At 52.8% G+C, this 14330-nt stretch overlaps 1 protein-coding gene across 1 annotated transcript in view; it reads left to right on the forward strand.

The window, feature by feature from the left end:
* The first annotated feature begins 11195 nt into the window (after nucleotides 1-11195).
* Hmcn2 (hemicentin 2) overlaps nucleotides 11196-14330 on the forward strand; it is a 122287-nt gene continuing 119152 nt past the window's right edge. Inside the window, exon 1 of the mRNA XM_027945383.2 lies at nucleotides 11196-11448. Coding sequence (XP_027801184.2) covers nucleotides 11196-11448 — 253 coding nt within the window. The remainder of the gene's footprint in view (nucleotides 11449-14330) is intronic.

Below are 14330 nucleotides of genomic sequence, written 5' to 3' on the forward strand. Positions count from 1 at the left end.
CTGGCCTTTAATCTTGTGTGTGCGTGTTGACAATTGAAAGAAAGAGAAGGTATTTTACACTGTACTCAACGAGTGTCATCAGATAGCAAAGACCAAACCATGTCAGTTCCGATGGCATGGGCTCTAACCATTTAGTTCAGGAGGAAAGATGGAGTATTCCCAGGAAGCTTGAGTGCACGTCCCAGCACTACAATCAGGTGCTGTGCAAATTCTGGTAAACTAAGCTGGCCCTGCGCAACATGCTTCCTCCTATTGCGAATCTCTCTCATTCTCTCTCTCTCTCTCACAGGTAAAAGTCACATAACATAAAGTTAGCCATTGACCTAAAGCACACAAGCAGGGACATTTAGTACATCTACGTGATGCCGAGCCACTGTCCTAAAGAGACACCCGTTTGCATTGGAGCACTCAGCTCCCACCCTCTGTTCTCTGGCAACACTAGGAAACTTGCTGAGTCTGGATTGACCTGCTCTGGTCATTTCCAAGCACGGAATCTGCAGCAGGTGGCCATTTGTGCCTGATGTGTTGGCGATTCCTCCATGTTGCACTGGCCAGGGCTTCCTCCTCCTTATATGTTTAAAATGGGGGTGACCCATGTAGATCTGTGGGAGGGAAGGACACTCCTCTCCATGGGAGTGTGGCTAAGGACAGATGCTTCGAGTGGGTCCTGTCTGACCCTAGCAGCCTGGGGTGGGGTGGGGGCAGAGGGGAGGGAGGCCACCCTCCCTGCCTGTGTGCTGAGGAAGAACCCCCAGAAGACTCGCCCCTGCAGGGACAGCGCACTCTGCGAGGCGGGGCACACGATAGGACCTGCCTCCTGGGGTCAGCCTGGAGCTAACCAGGAGGATGCATGGGAAGCCCTTGGCCCATGGAAACACTCAACAAAAGACGCCACACCCTTTCTGCCCTTCCTGCTTGAGGTCGGCTTCAGGAAGCCCACTTAGTCCAGGGGGTCTCTTGGCAGACTCTTAGGGACTGTTGCCTGCAGGGCCCAGGGATACTCTTGGACTACAGGTTGACATTTCCTGTCCTGGGATTACACTGGGTGGTCACTGCCCAGGTTTGCTCCCAGTCCTGTCTTAATTTCAGATTCCCCCCAGAAGCAGGACCTGGGTCAAAGAGTCAAGGACAAGGGCTGATTTTGGAGGTTATCTTGGGGGACTGACAGCAACAACCTAGGAATCGGGTAGTGTCAATCGGCTTTCTGTTGCTGTGACAGAATTCCCAAGATGACCAAGAGCCATTGAATATTAACATAACACACATGCTGCTATTTAAAGGAGAAAGATAAATACAGATTTGGAAGGGAGAGAAGAACTGAGTGAGGCAGAGGGGAGGAGGTAGGGCACAGCCTGTGACAGCAGAGGCCTTGGGGAGCCTCGTTGAAAAGAGACTTCTGGGAAGCCGAGTGGCGTGGCGTGAGGTGCAATTCCTCCTTTGCTAATATTTCCAGAGTCTTCAGTAAAGACCGACCCGTCTCTCTGATCCTGTGGGTCAGACTTTGTTTCTTTTGGTGAGTATCCTCACTGAGCAAGGCCCACAGGTCAGGCAGGGGCCAGGCTGTCATGTCCAATGCATTAATGTGAGGGATGGCCCACAGGAGCCTGGGTGTGGTGGAGGCCTTTTCTCATTCCGGGCCAGGAAGGTGCTCCTCACGCCAGGAGGGGCTTGGCCAGAATATTACAAGTTGAAATTCAAGAAACTCCAATGATTAAATGTACTATATTTAAAGTGGACCACTTCCTCTAAGTGCAGGTCACCAACTCCCTCAGCAAGCAGAGTTTTCTGGCTACATAAAAAAATAATATTTTTTTTTCCCCTTGATCAAGTTCAGAGAGCTGAGAGGAGCCACTTGGGGTGGAGCCTTACTCACAGATCTTTGGAAAGAAAGGGGAAAATAACCCATCCCAAATCCTCAACTGCCCCTCTCCTTTGGCTGAGCTGTAAAAGGGAAGGAGCTCTTAGTAGGAGTGACCGTAGCTTTCTCACTCTGCAATTGTTGAGGGCTTGCTGGATGCCAGACCATTTCACTGACTGATGCCATCTGCCTCCTGGCTGAGGTGCTTCGGTGCTCAGCTCAGGGATTTTGTTCTGTTTCACCGTCAATCAGCTGCCGTCTGAAGAGAAGGCAGGATCACGTGTCCATCCCTGAATAAAGCACATTTCCCCACTTCATGATATAGGACTTGTGTTACAAACTGCATGTCGCGAGGGGGCAAAATTGCGACATATGCAGCTAAAGGGAGAAATAAGGAATGTTCACGCGCTTTTGTCCCTTTCAATGCTTTATTCACTCAAATCACTCAATACAGTTTCACTCCATAGGTTCTTAATCAAGAAAATGACGATCCTTAATGCTGGGCACTGCAATAGACATAATCAATTCACAGCAAACAAGTCTAGATTAATTAATTCACAGCATACAATTCTAGATTAATTCTAAGCACTGCAAACACACTTAATCATGATAGGCTAATGACAGACATTCCCTCTGTATGCTAAGTTCAAAAGTCTCAAGCCATAGGCTTTATGTCCAGCAGATGCACACTCACTTAAACCATGGTACCCAGGTTCGGAACCAAAGCAGGCTTTTCCTGGCGTGGAGTGGATGACTGGGTGAGGAGAGGGTCGTAGGGAGAAGTTGTGGCCCTCACTAAAGTTCAGACAGGGGGGCTGCGGATGTGGCTCAAGCGGTAGCGCGCTCGCCTGGCATGCGTGCGGCCCGGGTTCGATCCTCAGCACCACATACAAACAAAGATGTTGTGTCCACCGAAAACTAGAAAATAAATATTAAAAATAAAAAAAAAAATAAAGTTCAGACAGGTGGTAGAGTGTGAGAGAGTGAGGATCACGCAGAGGATCAGGAAAGGATGACAGTGATGGGATGTCAGGTCCTCATCAGGCTCTCCAGCTCGAGTGCATCTTTGTTTTGGCTGGCTGAATCCCTCTTCATCAGCTCTATTATTTATACAATTTGGGGGCTTTTTGACCCTTCTTACCATCCTTATCAGCTACCACGGGATTTCTCCATGACATCATTTACCCTGGGGGCCAAACATCTGGTCTGGTGGTCTCCACCCTGATCTTCTCCCTTTCCCTCTTATCAGGCGAGGACAGCCTGCCAGGGGCTTCACTCTGTTTATCAGGGTGAGGGGAAGTAACTTGTTTGAGGCCACACTGGAGGGCTCTGTGGGTGTGCCTGGGGAGACTGCAGGTTTCAAACTGGAGTCTTTAAAATCGAGTTGCTTAGGCTCAGGCCTAAGGCCATCCTCACACTGCAGAAATCCAACCAGGACAAGCCACACAAGGAAAGGCAACTCAACAATTCACAGGGTCACCGCACAAAGTATGAGGGCACAGCGACTCCAAGGATATCACGTTCTCTCTTCCTCTTTCTGCTTCTCATCTCTTCAGGTTTCCCTCTCCCTGAATGCACATCAGCTCCTTCCTGGGGTGGGGACCATGGCCGCTAACAGGGACCCTTCATAGCCTTTGAGTCCTATGCCCCCAGCGGTAAGAGAGACTCTGCCCCTGAGAAATATCCCAGGGAAAGATGTTGATTGGCTGCGTGTGTATCTCGTGACCAGCTCTAGACCAATCGCGCTGCAGCTCGTGAGATGGCGCGACATGATTGGTTCTCCTGGGTCACGTGCAGAGCGGGTTCCAGAATACCTGTGGGAATCCATCCTTTGAAGTTTTGCTGATTTAAGCAGCACTAGCGGGCGCCTGCCCGAGAGCTGCAGAATCATACTCAGGTGGTGCTACCCAGACCGAAGCAAGCCCAGAGGCCATCGCAGCCCTCGTCTGATGGCTAGAGGCGTTGGCTCATTCTGTTGTCCCTGCCCTGCCAGGAACTGGACTTTCTGTCTAGCTTTTCTGTGTCTCTGGCCCCAGAACCAGAGGCGAGAATGAATGTATTTGATGGGTGCACTCGAGTGTCAGTTGCAAAAGAGGATGGGGAGGCGGGCAACGGCATCCGAGCTCCAGAGGCAGGTTCTGCTTTCCACTGAGCCTCACAAGGAGCGGTCCCACTGATTTTCAGTTGAGCCACACTCACAGCCAATGTACCCCACAAGGTCTATGATGTCCCTTGTGCAACAGCAAGGAACCGCTTGTTCTTGGGGATTTCATCCCTGCGGCGGAGGCTGGTTTCTACTAAATGTCAGTTGAGAGGTAATCAGATTTCCTTTGGTAACTGAGTCCATCCCATAAATCTTGGCCCTTGGCAAGCAGCTCCTCTCCAGGCATGGAAGGTCATGGCCTGATGTCTGGGCCGGGAAGTGCCATTTTTCTTCTTCAGATTTTCCAAATGCGGATTCTTGGGAAGCAGTCCCAGCATCATCAATCCAAACATCTTTAATCTGGTTCCTTTTGCAATTCTCTGCTTTAATCAAAGGGCAGCAGTCACCGCTCAGTGGTTAGGAGGGATCTGTTTCTTTGATTGACATCATCTTGGTGACACTGAATTCTCCGGTGGAGACTTCCTGAGGATGAATTGAATTGTCAGGTAATTAAAGCGACTAGCAGTGAGGGGTCTGGAGCAGTCAGAGTTCTGGCTGGGGTACAGAATCCAGCGCCCCACTGCAGGGGCTGGACTCCACATCAGTTGAAGGCAGAGGAAGTCCCAGCTGGCCTCTCCAAGTCTCTTGGTGGGTTGAAATCCCCCTCACTCTGGTTTTCCATCTGCCTTCCCCAAGCAGCCACAACCTACCCTTTAAAAAAAACATTGTGGTGAAATACACAAAACTCACAAAGTTCACTTTTTAAATTATTTTAAAGTGTACAATTTACAGTATTTAGTACATTTACGAGATTGTGCAACTGTCATCACCGAAACCATTAATCTATTTTCTGCCCCTCTGGATTTACCTATTTGGAGATGTTCAGATTCTATTTATACGATTCTGCGAACAGAATCAGACAACATGTGGCCTCTGTCTGTCCTGCTTTCCCTCAGCATAATTTTTTGTTTCCTTCAGTACTGGGGATTGAACCTAGGGGCGCTCTATCCACAGCCCTTTTTATTTTTTATTTTGACACAGGCTGTTGCTAAGTTGCTGAGGCTGGCCGTGAACTTTCCATCCTCCTGCCTCAGCCTCCTGAGTATCTGGTATCACAGGCATGTGTCGCGTTCCACCACTAAAACACTCAGGGTCACTCCAGGTGAGCTGGACTGCATGAAATAATCACACAAGAGACAGAGATACCTTTTTCTTTGGCTCCTATGATGGCTCCTCTGATCTTAGGGGCCTGGGGAAAGAGAGAGAGCACGTGCTGAATCCTTTTACTGGGAAAAAGCCACTCAAATGAGGCAAGGGGTCAGGTTTCGGGGGGCTGAGTCTAGCTTCATGATGTCCACTGTCAGCAGGTGACTGACATCTAGGGAGGCCCACCCAAAGGCAGAGCAAGAGAAGGGGACACACAAAGGGCATTTCATCCATTCCAAATAGGGCAAAGGGGTAGGATTACAAAAGAACAGGTGAGTGTAGCTCAACCTCAGGGTGTGCCTACTCAGAAGACTGGCCTTGCTATCTGAACAGTGGGTGGGTGGGTGGGGGGGACTGAGTCCCAAGTATTGGCACTACCGCACCAGACTCCAGTGATCTTTCAGATCCCCGTGGTGCGTCAGGACAGGAAGGCATGGTGACTCAATGTGGCTCCCCACAGGCATGCATCACTGCATCTGGCCGCATGATGTTATCAAGATTCATCCTCATTGTAGCACGGGTCAGTGCTTTGTTTCTGTTATCGCTGATTAATAATCAGTTGTATGGATAATACCATCTTTTGTTTCTCCATTTGTTCCTTGATGGACATTTGGGTTGTTTCCACTTTTTGGCTATTGTGCGCAGTTCTGCTGTGAACATTGCAAACAAGTTTTTGTTTCAACACCTGTTTTTAATTCTTGGGGTGTCTATCTAGGAGTGGAATCTCTGGGTATTCAGTAATTCCATGTTTAACTTTCTGAATTTTCCCTGTGGCTGCCCCACAGCCCCACCCTTCTCGACCTGGGTCTTGGAGTGATTTTTCTTGGCTCTGTGCTTCCCTTCCATCCCTTGGAGACAGGCTCTCGGAATCTTCTGCTTGACCAGAGCTCATCTGCTGAATGGTCCAAGCTAATGTGCTAGGGCCGTTTGGGCTGAGCCAAGTGCAGTGCCACAGGGGCTTCTCGAGTGGACCCCCGCTTTGCTGTTAACACAGAGGAAGTGGTGCTCATGGTGAGCATTTAGGTCAGGTGTGGACCCTGGCGGTGATGGGAGGAATTCTGATTTGGTGGCAGGCCAGGCCTTTTAGATTTGCTGGCTTTAATGGCCTTGTCTCCAACACGGGGATGGTCCAGTTCTGATCACATTCTTCATACACCTGGGAAACTTATTCAAATATTGGGAGAATATAAATTAAGGGAAATTATTAAAGGAATTAGGATACTGCTTATTTATTTGGCTCGTGAGTGTATAAAATAATGAATGAAAATGAAAGGGTTTGGGCTTTTCTGGTTGTATTCACCCATCTGTATGACACTTATTTATTAAGCCACTTATTCTACTATGTGCCAGATGCTGGGCTTGGGGGTTTGAGTGAAATGAGTCAGATGTGGCCTCTCCTTCAGGGACACGCTTGTGAGTCACTTTCTTGCAGTAGACAATCCCAGGATGACTTAGAACCTGCCCCAGGGAGTTAAAGTACTAAAAAGTCTAGGTTTTGGAAATCTACTAAATTTCAGAAGAAGGTCAGTGTTGAGGGTTTGTTCTTATTTCCTGAATAGAAATTGTTAAGTAAAACTGGACCCCATACGAGGGAAAGTGAAGAACAGGCGTATCTCAGTGAGAATGCTTTTGGCTGCAAGTAGCAGAGAACACGATGCAATGAGCTTAACTCTGAAGGAAAATCTATTAGCCACATAACAAGAAGCCACGTGGAGGGCAGCTCTGAGGCTTCTTCCTCTTTACGGTGTCTCTGGGCCCTCAGCGTCTTCAGGGTTTCAAGATGGCAGCCCAATTCCTTGGGACCTTTGCAGACATCACGTCATCGTGTGGAAGAGCATGGGCTCCAATTTCTTTCTTCCTTGTGTCTTTTTCCTAGAAGCTTCCTAATTCAGCTTTATGTTTGAGCCTGTGAATCATCTGGTATTAATATTTGTGCATGGCGTGAGGCAGGGATTCAGGTTCACTGTTTTCCTCTATAGTTGCAGTTGTTGAAAAAGACCCCCCTTCCCTGCTGACCATTGACCACACACACGTGTGGACTCGTTGCTACACTCTTGATTGCATCTTATTGACTCCTTGCCTGTACCACACCCTCTTAACCACTGTCGAGATTTAGGTGAAGACTTCAAATCAGGCAGAGGAAGCCTTCCAACTTTGTTCCACAGGGTGACCTTGGAGACAGGAAAGAGTTCTCAAGTCACATGAAGAAGCGTAGACACCTGAGAAGGCTGAGGGGGTTGGGATGAAGCCAAGCCTTCCACGAAGAAGCAGGAAAAGGGCAGGAGGCCACCAGTGTCCACAACAATAGGCAAGAGAGTTCAGTGGGACGTTCAACTATGAGCAAAGGGAAAGGAAGAAGACAGAAGAAAGGGGCAGCAGTGAGCTCAGCATACTGTGCCTCTCTGTGCCAGCCACAGTGACACAGGTGACATCATGGCCACAGTCAGGCTGTCACCACGTAGCCTGAACAGTGAGCCAGGATCCCTGCCAACGAGGTGGGCTCCTTCTCCCCTGATGACAGCCATGGGCTCAGCGGCACGCAAGCTCCATCCAGGGGACACAGGCCAGGCTGGCGGCCGGGAGCGAGTCAAGGGTTGGCTGTGGTTTAGCTTTTCGTGTTTGTTCTTGAAAACATGGGGATGGGCCATGGTTCCTGTGTCTCTTGAGCTGCTCAAGTATTTCTTGGGATGGCCTCAAACTGTTCCTTATGGGACATGTGACTTGGAGGCTGGTCCCATCGGGGGACTGCATTCCGCAGTAAATCCTTCAAGTGCCTGGCTGCTGGGAGCCCTCTTGCGGCCCTGCGGATCCCCACTCCCGCTGCCCAGCCTGTCCTCAGTGGCTGGGTTGTTTGTCAGTTGCTCCCACCTCCTGCTGGTCCTGTCTCCACTTAGTTCCTCAGTTCCTCCTGGGGGGCGGGGGCAAGGCTTCCATTCGGCTGAGCTTCTCAGTAAAGGGAGGGGTCGGAGGCCTCCCTGCTTCGTTCTCACGCCTGTTTCTGACTCTTCTTTTTGTCCAGGCATTTTGGTGACATGGCGTGGTGTCTCCACAGCATTTTAAAGGTGCAGAATGTTTGAAACTTGAGTCAGGCAAACAGAGCTGCTGGAGGGGACAGTGCTGTCTGAGGAAGGCACCGCGTTCCATGTCAGTCTGCACTCTGCTTGGGGGGGGGGTCCTGTATAAATCATGGCCCCACATTTCTGTGGCTGTGTGGAATGGGGGTGGCTTACAGGCTTTTCAGGAAGGCAGGTGTGGGTCCAGGTCCAGCCCAGATGCAGAATCCACTTCTCTGAGCCTCAGTTTCCCCGTCCATTACAAGAAGAAAAAATGTTGGCATACCATCTAGTGCTGGGGGGGAGGGCCTTGGCGCATGCTGTCCACTGAGGGGTTTTTACTCATTTAGCAGAAATAGAGCAGACACCTCAGGAGGAGGGCTGGCTGGGACGAGGGCGGTGCAGACGTCAGACTCACTGGGCGTCTGACATGGCGTAGACCAAGGTGGCTCAGGGATTAGGATATGGCAGGCGTAAAGAAAGGCCCCTGGTAGGGAGCAGTGATTCCTCAACTGGCCCTGACCGTCCCGGGGTCTGATCCCACCCCTTGCCTGGCCTTGGCTTCCCATGCAGATGCAGGGGACAGGGCCAGGTCCCCCAGGCAGGGAACACCAGTGGACAAGCAGCATGTCAGGGAACAGACAACTCCACTGGGACTGCTCCTTCTGGAAACAGAGGAAACATGTGGATTATCTTGAGTTCAAAAATGCAGGCTCCCAGGGGCCTGGAGAGGTCAAGGTGAGGGCTGGAATTTGGTGAGGGTGGGTGTTTTCCCTGGCTGCTGGGCCCCTGTTGTGTACAGCTCTGGTCCCATGACCGTAGATACATTCTTGGGAAGCCCTGAGCACCCAAACTCCCCTGCTTGGGGCAGCACCCCAGCCACCCTGGGCAGGCAGCGGACCAGGACAGATAGCACTTTCTGATGCAGCCACAGCAGGGGGATGGCGGGTGCCTGCCTAAGGCCATGGGAAGATGGGCTCAGACCTTCTCTGGCATCCTTCCTGGGGCTCCAAGGGACCCTGGAGGTGGGGCCACAGTGGCAGGGCAGTGAGAACCCTTGAAGGCTCTACGGGGTGTACCCCCGAACGTGTGCTGCTGTGACCTGTCTCAATGTAACTGAGATGAGGACACTGACATCCTTCAAGAGCTCTTCTGAGCCTTTAGGGAAACCCTGAGAGGGTCTGCGAGGCATTGAAGGTCCTTTGTGACCTGCCTCTGACCTCTCCCCTGCTGTCCCCCTCCAGTTCCCCTGGGCTACCTGCTGGCAGGTCCCTCATGTCTCCCGCCCTGGCATATGCTGTTCCCACTCCTCCAGTGCCCTCCCCTCTTGCTCTTGAAGACTGCTCAGGCTCACTCTGTGGCCTCCTCTGACCCCTAGGCTTAGGCCCTCCTTCCTGTGGGCTCCCAGGGCTCTGGGAGTCCCTCTACTAGCACTTACCTCATTGACTTAGAATTATTTGTTTACAGTTCTTCTCCCCAGGGTGGGAAGCCTGTCTCCTCGCATCTTTACAGTCCTCCCTGTCCCATCCCCGTCCCAACAGTGCCTTGCGGAGTGAGGGACACACACTTCAGGTGCAGCAAACGTTTGTGGCGTGAATAACCAAAGGACCACTTTGTCCCCAAAGGTCCCTTGCACTGGGTCTGAATGTTACCACTTGGTTCCTGGCTCCTGTCTTTTTTTTTTCCTTCCCACAGCTGGGGCCTCTCTTCTCTCTCCAACAGCTGGCCCAGCCCTGCCCAGACTCTGGGGGCAATTGCAGCCTTAGCCCAGGGAGATTTAAAGAGCCAGTGTTCACAAGTGCAGGTGGCCCACTTCCTACTGAGCTGGGTTGTGAGTTTCACTCCCTTGCTGGATCTGGGGACCTGGCTTCTGCCATATCCCATCAGATACATAGCTCCACAGGAGACCCACCTGAGTCCCTGAGGATGTGTGGTGCCTGACCCCCCACCCCCCACCCCAGCCCCAAAGCCTTGGCCAAGTTCCAGCTGCCCGGTTTCTGACACCCCCTCTCCCATGCAGTGGCAAACCTTCATGGGCATGGGGTCTTCCCTGCCACAGAGCTCACTGGGGGTGGAAGGGGCAGACCTCCAGACAGGGCCCTGCCTGCCCAGCCTGGTGGCAGCTAGGAGGAGGGCTCAGAGAGCAGGCTGTGGGTTGCAGTCCACCTCAGAGGTGGGGCAAGCCCTGCTGAGGGGAAAAGGGGAGGAGACGGCTTTCCTCCTGGCTGAGTGCTGCACCTGCAGGGACCTGGAAAAAACCCTTAGGGTGCAGTGAGCTTCGAGGAAACGACCTGAAAATGCATAGCAGGTTGGGTTGCGGGCTTAGGGCTGTTGGCTACAATAGTTATAACGGTAGTAAGTGGGGAGCTCTGTGCGCCCGCGGAGGAGGGAGAGGTGGGGGGAAGAGAGAAATAGAGCGTGTTTTATGGGGGTTGGGGAGGTTGCTGGGTGGAGAAAGTCGCAAAGGCGAGGACCAGCTTTGGCCACGTCTGGGGGATGACAGAGATCGCTTGCCCCCTCCCCTTTCCTCCCCCGCAGCGGGGCCCGCGTGGGCGTGCAGACGGCGGGAGGCGCAGGTGTCCGCAGCTTCCCGCGCACCCCAGTCCCTGGCTGCCTTGGCCTCGGCCCCACTTCCCTTCTGCTAAGCCCCGCGTCCTCCTCTAACCTCGGGTCTGGACTGGGAGCAGCGGGGCTGGGAAAGTTTGAGTCACGGTGTGGGGAGCGGAGGAGGCGGGGCCGTGACCCTGAACGGGGTGGGCTCTAGGGCCCGCCTCCGGCTCCCAGCAGGGGGACCCCGCCGCGCGCCCCTGTCCCGCGAGCACCCAGAGCGAGGCGCTGCGCGGCAGCCGCGCTTTGGGCGGCCTCTGGCTCACCAGGGTGACCGCGCTCGCTGCGACCTGTCACCGCAGTGGCGAACCAGTCGGTCGCGCCCAGCATGATGCCCCGGGCACCACTCCTGCAGCTGTTGGTGGCAGTCTCCGCCGCCGCAGCGGTGACTGGAGCGCCCGGGACGGTGCTGCCCCCCACCACGGGGGACGCCACTCTGGCCTTCGTCTTCGATGTCACTGGCTCCATGTGGGACGACCTGATGCAGGTGATCGATGGCGCCTCCCGCATTTTGGAGCGGACCCTGAGCAGCCGCAGCCAGGCCATCGCCAACTACGTGCTGGTGCCCTTCCACGACCCAGGTAGCGCCCCGCGTCCCCCGACTGCGCCCAGAGGCGCGCGCTCGCCTGCTCCCCCTCCAGCCTCTGCGCCCTGGGCGCAAGTGACGTGCGCAGCGGCCGAGCGGGGGCGCCGTCTGGGCACGTTCGCGCTTCGGGGACCCTGGGCACCAGGGGCAGGCCTCGAAGCGTCCCTTCCCTCCACCGGGAACCTTCTCTACCCGCTTCTCCCGCCCTCCTGGGTTAGGGCTGTCATGGTAGCGGTAGAGAGCCAGGCCCAGCGCACAACACCTCGCAAGCGACTTCAGTTTCCTGAGCCTCACTTTCCCCAGTTACGAAAGAATCAGCGAAGACTTGCTGAGATGTTGGACTGGGTGCCACTTCTGTTATTTCTTAGAATTCGCTTCAGCTTGGGCTTTGGGGATCACAACAGTTCTCAGAGGCAGGCCTAGGGGCGAAATGGGGTGCAGAGGAACTCACGGTGCTGAGACACTGCCTTTCCTGCGCTTCCCTTAGGAATATTCCTGAGGAATACCCAGCTGTGCTGGACAAGGGGGAGCCCACCTGCTGGTCCTCACTGCGGGGGTTCCCGCACCATAGCTCCCCCAGCCCCGCAGGCCACCCCTGCTGCCCACAGCTCCCTTCCTTTCAGCTCAGTGTTAGGGGCACCCCTTGAAAGGGCTCCTGAGAGGTCCCAAAGTTCCTTGAGCAGCTGGGTACTGCGGGCTCCCAGCCTTGCAAAGCCAGACACTTTTCCTCCCAACATTTTTGTTTTTTTAGTGGGGGGAAAATTTTTTTAAAAATCCCTTCTGACAGAGTAGGGAGAAAACAGTATATTGACCCTGTCTGCCCACCATCTAGGTCCTACTGTTTATATCTGCTCTGTTTGCTCTATAGCTTAGCTTTCCATCCATCCACCTCTTACCCAGGGAACAGCTTTAGAGAAAGAGGGAAAGGGGTGGGGAGTGCAGATTCCTGGCAGAATTCCCCTGAGGAGTGTGGTCGTGGTGAGGACTACACAATGACCAGGGCTGCACGAGTTAGTAAACCGCTTTAGAAGAGTCTGCATTTATGAATCACAGCGCCTCACAGGAACTCGAAAACTTTTCCCTGCAGTCTTCAGGCTGAGTCTGCTGTCCAGGGGCTTGGAGGGCCGCTGCTCTCAGAGCTCTGGGCCTCATGGGGCTCTAGAAAGAAATTCCGGGAACCTGGAAAGGAGGCTTCCACCTGGGACCAGGGGCATGGAGGGGGGCTTGTGAGGAGGACGGGTGTGGATGTGTCCTGGCTCCAGCTGGAGCTCGGGTCACCCTGTCTGTCCAGCTCTCTCACCTGCTTGGAAGATCTCACCTGTGGAGGGGGACCTCGCCATCATCTGACCCTGGAGTGTGGGTGGAGCCCTGTGAGGCTCCCCGTGGAAGTGGGCAGCCTGTGGGGACCGGCTAGGTAGAGTGGAAGGTGACAGGTTCTGGTTCAGGCACCAGCTCCTGGCCCAGGTGGGTCCGCAGGGACCAAGGAGAGGCTTCCTGAGGAAGCCACACTGCAGGGTGGCTTGAGGAACAGGAATGAAGGTTAATGGTTTTTGACTGTAGATGCTAGGTGCTGGGGACACAGTTAGGGCAGAGGACGTCCTGGGGTGCGTGGAGCTGCTGGGTAGGGGCAGGAAGTCTGAGTGGAGAGGCAGGTGTGCGTGGGAGGAGGAGGAGGAGCCCAGGACTGGATCAGCCTTGCCTGGCTGAGGGTTTGGAGACCTTGCATTTCCTTCTATGGACTTGGAGCTTCGGCAGGGGCTGGCGCTGGGGATCAGGGCTGGCTGTGTCTTTGATTCAGCAGACAGAACTCCTTTCGGTGGGAGAAAGCTTGAGAAGCAGGGCTTTTAGCCAACTGGCTCCCAGATCTGCATGCTGGCAGCCCTGGAGGGGTGTTAGGGAGAATAGCAGTGGTCTTAGACTGCACGGGCTTGTGGAAGAGGACTTGTGCTTTGGAAATGGTCTAAATAAGTTTTTAAATGCAAAAAAATGGCATGCTCCCAGAGTAGAAAAGGTGGAAACTTGTTAATTGTTCCATTTGATTGGAAATTTGTATTGTTTTCAGGTTTTCTCTAGTTAAATGTGATAAAAAGCACTCCTGGGTCAAGATCTTGGCGTCTTTGGTCTTTCTGTAGGATTAAGTGGGATTCCCAGGCCATTTTAACACAATGAGAGATGGGCGGCTGGTCCAGCTGTTTTCCAGAATGTTCACCAGAAGTGACTGAGGAGGCCTCTCCCAGTTCAGCTGGCGACACTGGGAGTTAGAATAAGACCTTTGTTTTCCGAGGTGGGCGCCATAGTGCAGGCCTGTGGTCCCAGTGCCTCCGGACCTTGAGGCAGGAGGATTGCAAGTTTGAGGCTCAGCAATTTAGCAAGACCCTGTCTCAAAATAAAAAGGGCTGGAGATGTGGCTCAGTGGTAAAGCACCCTGGGTTCAATCCCCAGAGAAAAACAGAACAAAAAACACGGTTTTCCTAATCCCAAAGATGGAGAATGTTCCAGTTTTAATTACTCACAAGGCTCAACAATTCATGAGGGTTTTTGTGTGTGACTTTCTTCTCTTGTAAATCGCTGGTTTCTTTGCTGGTATCTCCACGGGGGACGTGGGTGGGTTTCTCGGTGACAGGAGGACCTGACGTTGATGACGTTAAGTGTTTGGTTGTATGTCGGTGTTTTCCCTGGCCTTTGTCTTCCAGTATTATTGATGTTCTGAGGCTTTAAATTTTATGAAATCTATTGATTTTTTTTCTTTTGTGATTAATTTACATGGATGCTTTAGCAAGGTTGATTTTTACTTTTTGATTACAAAATCAGATGTTCTAGATTTTTGTGTTTTTTTTTCTTGGCATTTAATCCTTTCACAGTGAATTAAAAAATAAT

The sequence above is a fragment of the Marmota flaviventris genome, chromosome 13 (genome assembly GCF_047511675.1).
Source record: "Marmota flaviventris isolate mMarFla1 chromosome 13, mMarFla1.hap1, whole genome shotgun sequence".
In the NCBI taxonomy this organism is placed as follows: Eukaryota; Metazoa; Chordata; class Mammalia; order Rodentia; family Sciuridae; genus Marmota; species Marmota flaviventris.